At 38.0% G+C, this 14464-nt stretch overlaps 1 protein-coding gene and 1 pseudogene across 2 annotated transcripts in view; one reads left to right on the forward strand and one right to left on the reverse strand.

Moving 5' to 3' along the window:
- ATP6V1C1 (ATPase H+ transporting V1 subunit C1) overlaps nucleotides 1-14464 on the reverse strand; it is a 48051-nt gene that overhangs the window by 16176 nt on the left and 17411 nt on the right. The window contains exons 2-5 of one of the 2 annotated variants that reach the window (XM_086695513.1): nucleotides 14173-14343; nucleotides 12770-12837; nucleotides 6694-6779; nucleotides 1804-1898 (exon numbers count right to left, since the gene is read on the reverse strand). In XM_086695513.1, coding sequence (XP_086551639.1) covers nucleotides 1804-1898; nucleotides 6694-6779; nucleotides 12770-12837; nucleotides 14173-14304 — 381 coding nt within the window. In that variant the 5' untranslated portion in view covers nucleotides 14305-14343. The remainder of the gene's footprint in view (nucleotides 1-1803; nucleotides 1899-6693; nucleotides 6780-12769; nucleotides 12838-14172; nucleotides 14344-14464) is intronic. The other variant, XM_086695514.1, reaches the window with a different exon arrangement.
- Nucleotides 3313-4322, forward strand: LOC112859503 (centromere protein N pseudogene; annotated as a pseudogene).

Consider the following 14464-nt stretch of genomic DNA (forward strand, 5'->3'; position numbering starts at 1 on the left):
TTTTAGTATATAGTGCAATATTGGTTTCAGGAATAGAATTGAGTGATTCATCACTTACGTACAACACCCAGTGCTGATCACAACAAGGGCCCTCCTTAACACCCATTACCCATCTAGCCCATCTCCCACCCACCTCCCTCCATCAACCCTCAGTTTGTTCTCTATTGTCAAGAGTCTCTTGTGGTTTGTTTCCCTCTCCTTTTTTCCCCCTTCCCATATGTTCATCTGTTTTGTTTCTTAAATTCCACATGATTGAAATTATATGGTTTGGTCTTTGATTAACCTATTTTGCTTAGCATAATACATCCTAGCTCCATCCACATTGTTGCAAGTGGCAAGATTTCATTCTTTTTGATGTAAAAGCACAATTTAAAAGATGATTAAAAAAATAACTTCCTTCATTTTTAATAACCCTGGTAATTTCCATATGAATCTTTTCTACTAAAGATAATGTTTTAGTCCACATATATTTTAATTACTGTTATGATACTACATCTTAAACCATAAATGGAATCTAAGCCACTGGGTATAGAGATTATTAATTAAAAAGCTTTAAATTCACAAGGCTGAAGGATTAATTTCCAAAAGTAATGAAGGTACACAGAGTTTTATTGTTCATAATGCCACTGTTCTTACATAGAATATTTTTTCAATTAAATTAAAATTGTGGTTAGATGTATTTATAAATGTTACAGAAGCTGATTTTTCAAAAAGAGTCCTAAAACTACTAACAATGTAAGGAGAACATACAAATCAGCAGATTTAACATTTGAAGAATGAGTTTCAATTCAGCTCTACCATTATCAGTTGTGTGGCAATATGGTAAGTCAATTCACCTCTCTGAGCCTATTTCCTCATCTATAATAGTATCAGAAAATGATGATTAAATCCTTGATAACTGGACCAAAATAAGGAGACTTCAGTCATAGTCAGAGCACCACTTCATATTATCAAACTACTCATTTTCATTATATTATAATGATTACCTCAGCTTTAAAATCCTTGATAATCTACTCATTTATATTGAACTATACAGCACTTACTCAAAGTCACTGAAAGCTAGGAAAAGGAAAGTCTGTCCAAGTAATTTAAACTACACTTTTCAGTTCAGTCAGGTCAGAATGTTGACAAACAGTTAATAGATCCTTGTCTATCTGCCTTGTTTGGAGTTTCAGGTAAGACTTTTATATTTTCTCTCAAGTTCAATGACTATCATATAAAAGGAACTCTTAACTCGGTGAGTTCATGGATAAGCTTCAGGATCTGTGTACTCATTGAAACCGTACATAAAATCATGTGTACATGAATACAGGCATTTTTCTGTGTAGAGGGTCAATACTGAACATCTGAAGGTGTCAGAAAACCCGTAAAGTTTAATGTCTGAAGCAGTACTGTATGTAAACATGCCAAAGTAATCATTATCACTAGCTGAATGACTCCTAAATCTTTAATAGATTCCAATTTCCTGTTCTACATAATCTCAGTTAACCCTTAAAATTTGTAGCAGTAATAATTATAGGATTTTAAAGTTTTTTTTCCTTACTTAAATACTGTTGATGTAATATTTAAGTTAACCACTTAAGTAAGTAAACTACACAACTTGGATAATGTACACTGGAAACTATAACACTTTTTAATATCTTTCTTTTTTGGTAAAGTTGTAGTAATGGTACCTCCTATTTATATCAGTCACATATAATTTAGTTGCTTTCTCAAAACCTAAACAGTATTTCACAGCTAAATATAAAATCAATAAAGCCACTATGAATCAGTGTGTCCTACCTGTGTCATTTTTTATCTTACCTTGGCAATTATTTCAGAAATATTTTTCAGGGACTGCTTGATTGGGTATTTAGCCATGTCCCACTGAAACCTTGTTATATAAGTAACCAAGTCAACTGAAATAGGGAAATAAATTAATTACTGAGAAGCAATAGAACGTTCATAGTTTGCTACACAGTAATAAATTTTAATGCTGAAATTTGCATCGAGAAAATCAGTAAAAACGTCATCACTGCTGGAGAGTCCAGATTTTTAAAATGTGGAACTATATTCAGTAATGGATTAATCAACATTTTTACTTTGTCATCTGACTGGATCTCTTCTTACTCAGAATTTTATATTTATAAATGCTCCTTCTAACGTGATGACTTAATAAATGGAATATGCACATACCCATGATATACCTCATATGTAGGAGAAACAGACACAAAGATTAAGAAACTACTCCTCGGGGCGCCTGGGTGGCGCAGTCGGTTAAGCGTCCGACTTCAGCCAGGTCACGATCTCGCGGTCCGTGAGTTCGAGCCCCGCGTCAGGCTCTGGGCTGATGGCTCGGACCCTGGAGCCTGTTTCCGATTCTGTGTCTCCCTCTCTCTCTGCCCCTCCCCTGTTCATGCTCTGTCTCTCTCTGTCCCAAAAATAAATAAAAACGTTGAAAAAAAAAATTAAAAAAAAAAGAAACTACTCCTCAATAAGTAGAATTTGATGCAAGTATGTTCTTTCTTTGCCAGCCTACCCAAATAAACTGAAAATAAACCTGTTAAAACCAGGTAACAACCGTTTCTAGGAGTCTATACAACAATCTTCAAAACACAGGCCCTTTCACATTCAAATGAAAAGAATAAAAAATGTAAAGCCAAAGAGACACTCAACAACTATTCCCTGGAAAGTTCAGTAATCAAGATGACTTTACTTCTCAAGTCTAATGGGATCAAGGTCAAGGAGACCAAATGGCTAACTGGCAAAAAGAATTTACATCAAAATATCCTTGTCTCCTCAATTTCTTCCTACATTAATGTTAAGGGGTCAATATGGATGCTATTTCTAAAAGCAACTGCAGACGCAAGGCCACCCAGGTGGACTGTCAATCCCCATTCCACCTACTAGACTGCATGTCCTAGTTCATCAAATACCTACAAGAGCAGTAAATGCATCCTAACTTAACATATCTACCTTCTATCCTTCTGCCCCGAACACAAATTAACAGAAATAGTAAACAACTAGGTCAGGATCACTACTGTAACAAAGAGCAAGAATAAATCACTAAATTTTTGTTTTACTAAGTATTTATTCAGCATCTATTATTTGCAAGGAGAAGAAATGAGGTTAGAGAAACACTAAATTAAAAATACAGTTAACTCTTGGCCGAGAAGAAATACTGCTGGAGATAACCGACTGTTAAGAGACTGTTAAGAGACCCGCACAGTGTGGCATCAGGCCCTTGAGTGTGGCAGGAACCTTGAGAAAGCCACATCCCAGGCTTGTGGGGCAACTTTTCCACGACCGCCACATGTTCCAATTGCCAAAGAGATGAATGAAACTGTTGCCACGTTTATCATGAGGACCATCTTGAAAATCCCAATGACTGAAATGATGAAAATCCTCAAAACCTGGGACTTTTTGTTTGCAAATCAACTGCAGACCGTAAACTTCCGGCAGAGAAAGGAATCTCTCGTTCAGGACTTGGTTCTGCTCTGTGAGAATAAGTGTGCAAGTCTCCATGATACAGCCCTTTTAGACATCATTTATACTCAATTTCATCGGCACCAGAAAGTTTGGGATGTTTTTCAAATGAGTAAAGAACCAGGTGAAGACGCTGACCTTTCTTGATACGGAACAATTCAAAAGTTCATTTGAGAAAATTCTTCGGAGAGCATTAAAAAATGTGAGGGTCAGCTTCAGAGACGCTGAGGAGAATGCAGTAAGGATCTGAATTGACTGGGGAACGCAGCACAGAAAGTCAAACCAGTACAAACCTGTCTGTGTGCTGTATTACTCCCAGACTCCCTACGCCTTCACTTCCTTCTGCCACCTGAAGAGCAATATACCCCTTCTGGGTCAGGCACTGACAGTGGCTAGCAATCACCGTAAGACTGTGAAAATGGACCTCAGAAGCCAGTATCTGGACTCTCTGAAGGCTACTGTTTTCAAACAGTATAGTCAGACCTTTGAAACTCACAACTCCACCAAACCTCTACAAGAAACCCTTGAGCCGGACATGCACACGGATTCAAGGACCATTCATGAAAACAGAATCGAAAAAGAGAGAGTCCAGAGAGTGACTCAAGAAACTTTTGGAGACTATCCTCAACCAAGACTAGAATTTGCACAATATAAGCTTGAAATTAAATTCAAAAGTGACTTCCATGGGGGCATCTTGGCTGAGAGAAAAGAGCCCCTCCGGTGCCTAATGAAGTTCTCTAGCCTGCATCTTCTGGAAGCACTGAAATCCTTAGCACCAGCTGGTATTGCAGTCACACCACTTTCTCCATTGCTCACCCAATAAGGGAATGAATTATTTTAAAACCAGAGATAAATAAGATGTCTGTGGTTTTGTAAGCACGGTACTTGCTTGACTATATTGCATATGCATTTCAGTTAACGGCTAGCTGGAAAGCTTCTGTTTATGAACTTGTGTTTTAGAAATTCATTCTTAATATTGACAGTCCAGAAATGTTCAATATGCTTGTTGGGACTGATTCTTTCCTCCTCCAGTATGTACCCCGCTCCCCCATATCCTGCAAAGCATAGCAATTGAGGGCCTTTAAAAAGCGATAAGGTGTCCTTTTCCTCACTCCTATCTCTCCTTGATCCTGGAGAGACTGGGTTCTAATTGCTTGTTTCCAAGGATTTTGTTTGAAGCCTTGGATCATGGAAAGAAACAGCAAGAAACTATCCTCAACTCAAAACTTTCTAGGAAAATCATAAAATTGGTCCATTCAAAGGGTAGAGTTGGGTCCATTAAGTTATTGCAGGAAGTAGAATATCAGATGATTCAGTAATATAATAGTTTCAATGTAAGTATGATACTGTTCATAATCTGTTTTATCCTACATATGGCATTCAAACTCACCATACTACACTGATTTGTGAATAAAGATTTCAAAACTGGTACATCAGTTACGTCTGATGGCAATTCTTTGGTGATCATCACAATATAGCATGTCCTTTCTTAATAACATTTCGAAATCTACTTCCTATTGTGTTCCACAAAGGATTTGGGGTATAAAAATGTATATTACAATTATGATAAAATTAAAAGGTGAGGCAGTCTTGGACAAATGGGAAAGCAAATGAAAAGCAAGGACCGAATAAAGGTAGAGATAAAACTGCCATGTAACAAGATACGAGTGTCTCCATCTGCTAGAAGATTGAAAAACTGGAGCGGAGTTAGCCAGTGGTCAAAGCAGAGAAGAAAACACCATTCGTGAATGAAGATATTTAAAAACTGGTGCATCAGGGGCACCTGGGTGGCTCAGTGGGTTAGGCATCCAACTCTTGGTTTCAGCTCAGGTCATAATCTCACGGTTCGTGAGATGGAGCCTTGCGCCAGGCTCTGCGCTGACAATAAAGGGCCTGCTTGGGATTCTCTCTCCCCCTCTCTCTGCCTCTCCCCTGCTTGCTCTTTTTCTCTCAAAATAGATAAACATTTAAAACAAATTTTTTTAAATACAGTTAACTCTTAGTCAAACTACTCCATACTGCTGCCTCGGCATCCATTTTGTGTGGCCAAGTGGCCCACAGGGAACTAGAAATTACAGAAGCCTTTTCCTTGGGAGCAGTTCTAGGTAAGAGCCTGCAGAGTGACAAGAAATGTGAGTTCCTGATAGACTCCCACTGATAAAACACTCTCCTCCATTGCCCAGGGCCTTCTCCCTAAGACAAGACCCCCTCAAAGTTTGCCAAAGCCCTACTCTTTTTGGTTTGAACTGAACAATCCCAACTTAGCCTGGGAACCCCAAAGCACTCCACCCGCAGACCCTAATAAAGGCATGTGCCCCAGGTCCTGCCACTCTCTGCCTGCACCTTGATCTCCCCATATGGTGCCCCCTCCCACAGGACCCGTGAGTAATAAACTTCTCTATTTCACTTTCCCTTGAGGTCTTTTGCTGAATCATGGCTCAACATCCCATGATACTCCAGGACTCTCTACTCAACAAATGTTAATATAACAAAATCACAACAGTGACATTCATCACAGTAGGCAATACAGGACAGAATGAAAGAAAAGGGTTACTTCTTATTATAATGACATATCACTAAAGATGAGCCTAAATTAAAATAAAGTGTCATTTCATAAAGAACACCAAATACAAGTACAAATGACAACAGTGAGGTCAAACTTTCTTTACAAAGTCATTATTATACCAAGCAAACTATTAGCTTCCAGCTACAGAGAGGTCAGTAGCAGACTACTCCATGGCACTAAGGTAAAGAAATGCCATATTCAAATTTGAGGGGAAAGGCATTTCCCCTGCACTAAAATTAAAATTTTTTATTCCAAGGCTTTAGAAGTTGGATGCTATTAAATACAAAAGCTAGAGAAGACAAGTATTCAGCTGGAAAAATGCTGAGACACATAACCTAGAAACACTGTGAATGTGAGTTAACAACTGGCTCCAGGAAAGAACTCAGGTAAATCTTTATAATATTGCTTTTAGAAGGACGTGACATCTATGTCATAAGCTATATTATCTACTATGTATGTAAGACTGTCTTACACAAAATGTTAAGGGGGACAAGATGTAACTGGAATATCACCAAATTCAGTACTAATAATTATATCTTTAGTGGCTTTCTATTATATTTAATATCCTTATCTATAGATTTTTTTACATTCTTTTTTTTGTTTTTATAGCTAAGTCATTCACCTTATACAAGTCAGTATCAACTCTTGAAACATTAGCTTACCTCCGTTGGCCAACAGATTCTCCTGAACTTTATCTTTACTATCTTCCAATACATCAGCCATATATTGAGCCACTTTCTTAACCACCCTTGGGAGGGGAAAAAAAAAAATCAATAATCGTTTCCAGGAAAAAGACCTAAATTCCATGCTTTACAATGAACACACTACATACACACATGAATTGGACTATATATCCCTTTATATGTATCTATTTAATACAGAACAAATGGGTTATAACTTCTTAAGTAATGTTTTAAGGATAGAAGGGACCAAGGTTTTGTAACATGCAAAGCTGAACTGAGTAACCGTAGACTTTTAACTATTTAACTATTTCTTAACTATTATTTAACTATTTAACTACTATTAACTATTAGGAACAATGCTAAAGAGAAACCATGGTGTCGTTAACTACTGAGGCACCTACACATCACCTTATCAATCCCTTCATTTTATGTAAGTAAAGACACCAAAGTATAAAGAGAATAAATGACTTAGTCACAAAAGTCACAAAATCACAAAAGCAGCTAATGGCAGAGCTGAGACTAGAAACATAGTGTCTGGACTTTGGTGTTCTTTCTCTGGTTCCACGTCTGCCTCTAGGCCCTGGGGGGTGGGATACAAAAGTATACAAGACAAAATATCGAGTTGAAAAGATACCAAGACATACAAATGACTAAATACAAAGCAATGTGTGGTTAAGTGCCAACTGAGATTACCAGGTTACAGAGAAGAGAAGCATAAAGGAAAAAGGGATCACTTTCAGCTACTGGAATCAAAAAGTCTTAATGACTCTGGGGCATCAGGGTGGCTCGGTCAGTTAAGTGTCCGACTCTCGATTTCGGCTCAGGTCATGATCTCACGGCTCATGGGTTTGAGCCCTGCATCGAGCTCTGTGCTGATAACGTGGAGCCTGCTTGGGGTTCTCTCTCTCTGCCCCTCCCCAGCTTGCGTGTGCTCTCTCAAAATAAATAAACTTCAGAAAGAAAAAAAAAAGCACAATGACTCATGAGCAGGGCAATAAAGGATAGGAATGGTTTTGAAAGGGTGATTAAGATGGGAAGAAAGTATACTCTTGCTACAGGGCACCCTCTGAGTCAGGATCAAGAGCGGCAGAAAAGCCAATGGGCCTTCACAGTATTATGAGGAATCCAGGCTGCCCAGAGTGCTGAGAGGGGGAGGGGGGGCGAGGAAGGTGGCCCAGAGCCAGACTGCAGATAGACAGCCTCTGAGGTCAGACTTTACAGAGAAGTACAGTATAACACGGTCCAAACAGGGTTTTTGACAATTCATCTGAGGACCATATGCTCAATGGCAGGGAGAGTAAACCGGTAGACAAATTAAGAAACTCCATGCAATATGAACCAATAAGGCCCAGAAAAAATTCTATGCTGAATGACCTCAAACCTAATCAAGCAGAACTGCAGAAAAAATGATAAAGCTGTTAAGTCTTCAACTCGGATTTGTACACACATTTGCCTAGGTCTCCAAAATTCACTTATCCCTTCAAAGGCAACAAACCATTATTCCCATATAATTTCCCAAGCATCTTGTAAACAGAACCATTTGCTATGAATATGTAAAAATGGTCATATGTTTGCCACAGAAATAGTTCAAGAGTATAGAACGGCCTGGTGTCAAGTTTATACACTTAATGCGTAATTGACAACTTCACAATCTCCCTGTGCATCTCCACAAAACTTATCTATGTCCGAGTACACATGGTAACCTTAAAAGCTGCTCTTATCATTAGATTACTTGGTAAGTAAAAACTGTAATTTACTCCACATTATCACATTGTTCAGACTTAAAAAGCTAACATCTGTTAATTCTACCAAGGCCTAAAAACCACAGGATTTTTAAACTCTTCAAAGGTTTCAGGAAAACTGACGAAGACAAGTTGCATAACAGTGCAGAAGAGGAGACAAAATGCACAGGCAACTTTTAATTCCATGACCAAACAGACTGCATTTACCCTAAATACTTTCCAGATTCCTCCCCTAAAAAATGTGAACAAACCTTAAACTATATGCAGGACATCCCAATGACAATTTAAAGAAAGACCTATAGAGCCACCCAGGTGATTAACAAGAATCCAAGTAAGTGTTGATAATTACATTCTCAGGGACTTCCCTTCTTCAGATTTCTTTGGTTGTCACCACCTGAAACTGTAATGTGGGGATGGGACTGTAGGGAAGACCGTCATCTCAGGAATGGCAACTACAAAGAGTTTTCCTCAACTAAAAATGTGTAATCCAGAAACCAAGAGATGATTCATACTATCAATCAGTCCGCTGAGAGTATCATCAATAATTACTTTCACATTTGCCCTACCATGAATACATGAAATTAGTAACCGTAAAGTACTGTTACTTTTTCTTTCATCCTTTTACTAATTCTTATGCCAAGTGTCTTGCCTCAGTTGAAGCTTGTAATATCTCTTGCCTAATCTACTTTAAACCTGTCTCCTAATTGGCCTCTTTGCCTCCAGTGTTAAAGACCATCAGTATATCTTCTGGTCTATTTACTTATTATATGTTGGTATGTTAAATCAATATAGAGAGGCAATATTTGCCTCTATTACCAGAAACACTGCATTATGGTGGTTCTATCAATTCAGAAAAGCCTAAGAGCACACATGGGAAATCCTTCTACACAGACTTCAAGTTCCCTTAAAGCTTCAATCAAATACACATTTCTAAGATTCTCCAAAATTCTGTATTTTACAAAATTGTACCTATTCACCTAAACCCTACCTATTTAAAAGCTCTGTATTCCAAGAGTCAAAGGGATTATAGACCGATTCTGCCAATTAATCAAAATGCAAAAAGTTATCAAGGACCCACACCCATCTTCGGCTAAAACACAAAGTAAATTTCAGAAGTAACTGAAAGTGGAGTTTAGAAAAACCTACGCTCACGGATTAAAGACTTAATATTGGTAGGATGGCAACAATCCCCAAATTGACCTACAGATTCAACACAATCCCCCTCAAAATTCCAGCTGACTTCTTTGCAGAAATTTGACATGATCCTAAAATTCATATAAAAATGCAAAGAATCAGAATAGCCAAGACAACCTTGAAAATTTAGAAAAACACACGAGAATTCACACTTTCTGATTTCAAAACTTACTACAAAGCTACAACAATCAAGACAATATGGTACTGGCATAAAGACAGAAATAAGGAATAGAAAGAAATATAAAATAAAACTGAGAGTCCAGAAATAAACCCTCACATTTACGTTGAATTGATTTTCAGCAAAGGTGCCAGGACAATTCAATGGGAAAAAAAAAAAAAATAGTCTTTTCAACAAATGGTGTTAGGACAACTGGATATCCACATGCAAAAAAACCCCTGAAGTGGGGACTCCTACCTCACATCATATACAAAACTTAACTCAAAATGGATGTAAGACCTAAATGTAAAAGCTAAAACTATAAAACTCTTACAAGAAAATATAGTTATAAAATTGTGTCACCTTGAATTAGGCAATGGTTTCTTAGACAAACAAAACACAAGCAACGAAAAATAGATACACTGGACATTAAAATGAAAAATTTTGTGCTTCACTCTCTCAGGTTTCCAAGATGACCAAGAAAGAAGGAATAATGGTCATGCCAAAAAGGGCCGCGGCCCCATGCAGCCTATTCTCTGCACTAACTGTGCCCGTACCGTGCCCAAGAACAAGGCCATTAAGAAGTTCGTTATTCTGGGGCACCTGGGTGGCTCAGTCAGTTGGGCGTCTGACTTCAGCTCAGGTCACGATCTCACGGTTTGTGACTTCCAGCCCCATATTGGGTAGGCTCTGTGCCGACAGCTCAGAGCCTGGATCCTGCTTTGGATTCTGTGTCTCCCTCTCTCTCTGCCTCTCCTAGCTTCTGCTCTGTGTGTCTCTCTCTCAAACATAAACAAACATTTAAAAAAAAAAAAAAAAAGAAGTTCATTATTTAGAATATAGTAGAGGCTGGCGCAGTCAAGGACATTTCCGAAGTGAGTGTCGACGCCTAGGTGCTTCCCAAGCTGTATGTGAAACTACATTACTGTGTGAGTTGTGCCATTCACAAGGTAGTCAGGAATCGCTCTCACGAAGCACGGAAGGACCGAACACCATCACCCCGATTTAGATCTGCTGCTGCTGCCCCACAACCTCCATCAAAGCCCACGTAAAGAGCTAAGTCCTTAAGGACTGAAGAAAAACTGTTCTCTGTTAAAAAAAAATAAGACGGAGATTATACTTAAAAAAAATTTGTGTGTGTGTGTGTGTGCTTCAGAGGTGCCTGGCTGACTCAGTTGGTAAGGCATGTGACTCTTAATCTCAGGGTTGTGAGTTTGAGCCCCACATTGGGTATAGAGATTATTTAAAAATAAAATCTTCAAAAAATTTTTTTTGCGTGTGCTTCAAAGGACACTATCAAGAAAGTGAAGACAATCCACAGAATGAAAGAAAATATGTGCAAGTCACGTTATGATAAGGGACTTGTATCTAGAATATATAAAGAACTCTTAGAATTCGATAATAAAAAGGCTAATAAGCCAATTTAAAAATGGGCAAAGAATCCAAATAGACACTTCTCAAAGAAACAGAAATGGCCAGTAAATGCATGAAAAAATGCTCAACACATCATTAATCATTAGGTAAATGCAAATTGAAAATGCAGAGAAAGGGGTCTCTGGGTGGTGCAGTTGGTTAAGCGTCCAACTTCAGGTCAGGTCATGATCTCATGGTTCGTGAGTTTCAGCCCCGCGTCCGGCTCTGTGCTGAGCCTGGAGCCTGTTTCAGATTCTCTGTCTCCCTCTCTCTTTGTCCCTCCCTCAACTCATGCTCTGTCTCTCAAAAATAAAATAAACGTTAAAAAATTTTTAACAAAAAGGAAAATGCAATGAAACACTATTTCATACCCACTAGAAAGACTATAATCAAACAGATGAATAGTAACAAGTTTGTCAAAAATGTGAAGCAATGAGAACCTCCATACTCTGCGCTGGTGGGTCTGTAAAACGGTGTAACCACTTTGGAAAACAGTCTGGCAGTTCCTCAAAATGTTAAAAATAGAGCTACCATATGACCACGTAACCCCACTCCTAGGTACACATCCAAGAGAAATGAAAACATATGAGTATACAAAAACTTGTACACAAATATCCATACCAGTATTCTCAAAAAGTAGAAATAGCCTAAATGTCCACCATCTGATAAACGGATTAATAAAATATGGTACCTCTATACAATGGAGTATTATTTGGTAACAAAAAGAAATGAAATATCAATACACGCTGCAACATGGATGAATCGTGAAACATTATGCCAAGGAAGAGAAGCCAGCCACAAGAGATCACATATTAGAGGATTTCATTTACACGAAATGTCCAGAATAAGCAAATCTGTAGCGCCAGAGAGTGGGCAGGGGATAAGGGGGAGGCAAGGAATAGGATGTTTGTGATGGTGGTAGTGGGTGATGAAGATGTACTGTGACTGACTGTGGCGATGGCTGCACAACTCTACGACTATGCTAGAAATCACTGTACCCTTAAAGGGTACACGTTGTACACTTTAAACAGATGAATCGCATAGTATGTAAGTTATATCTCAATAAAAATATTAAAGATAGTCACCATTTTCATACTTCAAACACGTATATTTTATTGTATATAAAATGTACTTTCATAAAGGTGATTTAAAAAGAAAACAAAGAGTCATTTTCTTTTATTATTTTATTTATTTAAATAAATTACTTATTAGCATCAAATTAATTAATTATTTATTTTTATTTATTTTGAGAGAAAGAGAGCACTAGCAGGGGAGAGTCAGAGAGAGAAGGAAAGAGAATCCCAAGCAGGCTCCACGCTGTCAGCACAGAGCTCCAGGTGGGGTTCAACCTCACGAACCGTGAGATGATGACCTGAGCTGAAATCAAGAGTCAGACGCTTAACTGACTGAGCCACCCAGGCGCCCAAGAGTCAGCATCTTCCAAAACCATTCCAATAAGTAGACTATACATGTGATAATAAACCCAATGTCCAGGTAGCCTGAGAACAGTGACTCATTTTGCTCTAGTCAATGCATATAAATACATTACCCTTCTACAAATGCATCCAGTTTAGCCAGTTCATCCGACAAACCAACCAAGACATCAAGTGTGCCAACCTAGAAGGGAAATACAGCATTTTACTACTTAGGTTTCATCCCCTGCCATTTTTTTTTTTCTAACAAGGTGATACAACACCTTGATTTGAAGGGCCCATAAATCCTAAGTTCTCCGTATTTTATTCCATGATGTGCAAGTGTGGTTAAAAAAGTTTGCCAGACATCTCAAAGGTATTTATATGCACGGGATAATCCTCTAATTCATGGGTACAGCCAGCATTTAAGAGGTGAAGATTCTGCAATGGCAGGCCTATGCATCTGCTTCTACTACCCAGTGATGGGTGGACCATTTGAAGTCATGGTTTACAGCAGCAGCTCTTAAATAGGGAGGGGTCCACGACTATCAGTGTCTCAAAGGAATTCGTAACTCCCAAAATACGAAGAACCGGTAATTTTAAGTTATTTCTTAAATGATTGCTCTATATAACTACCTGCTAAGTTACCCAGCAAAATAAAAATACTGTGATTTTTCCATTCTGTAAAATTACTGATAACCTGCTTCCCTTTGAGGCTGCTAGGTACAGACCTTCAATAAATATTAAATAAATTAACCACATTAAATAACTAAGGTAGACCTGCAAAGTATGATTAAAGAGGTCTAATGGTAAAACGTTTGCAACATTACTGAAACTTGCATGAATTTAATAACAAAAAACTGGGTTTGCTGTGATATTGAAGTATATTACTAAGATTTTTCACTTCTGAAGATATATGTGAATGTAATATATCAAATATTTTCATAACATTTCTCATTACAATTCAAATTACAATTTAGAAAAGCACAAAAGTTTGGAAAAATGTTATTCACTTTGGTAGTTTACTTCTAAAATCTCAAGTTCCTCATTATTTAAAATGTGAAGATTAGAGGGGCTCATCTCAAGTTCCTCATTATTTAAAATGTGAAGATTAGAGGGGCTCCCGGGTGGCTCAGTCAGTTAAGTGTCCAACTTCGGCTCAGGTCATGACCTCTCGGTCAGTGAGTTCGAGCCCCGTTTAGGGCTCTGCGCTGATAGCTCAGAGCCTGGAACCTGCTTCAGATTCTGTGTCTCCCTCACTCTCTGCCCCTCCCCCGTTCACTCCTCTGTCTCTTCTCTCTCTCTCTCAAAAGTAAATAAACATTAAAAAAATTTTAAAGACAGAGAGAAAATCAAATTAAAAAACAAAATCTGAAGATTAGAAAGAACAAGATAAGTTTTCAATTATGCCAATGGCTAGAAATGAGTTTGTTTTTTTTTTTGAAGGAACCCAGATCTCTAATTTCTACCGAAATGTAAGCAAAGACAACTGTTCTCTTCACAATGAACTCATACACTACTTTGCACCATGCCGTTTTACCTTTAAGTCAGGAATGTTAAATTTTGAAGTAATAGCAAGATTATTGTTCTTTGTAGTTGCTGCATGCAATTTCTCCCATGTTTGCTGACATGTTTTCTCCCCAGGAGCAGATATAAGCCAGAACTCAGTCATATTTGTTACCAAGTGTTTCTTTCCAAATCAAAAGGGACTCTGAAAGGTAAAACGAAACAAACAAAAAATACCTTCAATGCCATTTGTTTCTAAAGTATTTCAGAGTCACAGGATAAGTGATAAATATTAACCTTTTTCAAAACGAATCCAGCATTGGCAG

Source organism: Puma concolor, chromosome F2, assembly GCF_028749965.1.
Source record: "Puma concolor isolate L17-30 chromosome F2, mPumCon1.1.hap2, whole genome shotgun sequence".
Lineage (NCBI taxonomy): Eukaryota > Metazoa > Chordata > Mammalia > Carnivora > Felidae > Puma > Puma concolor.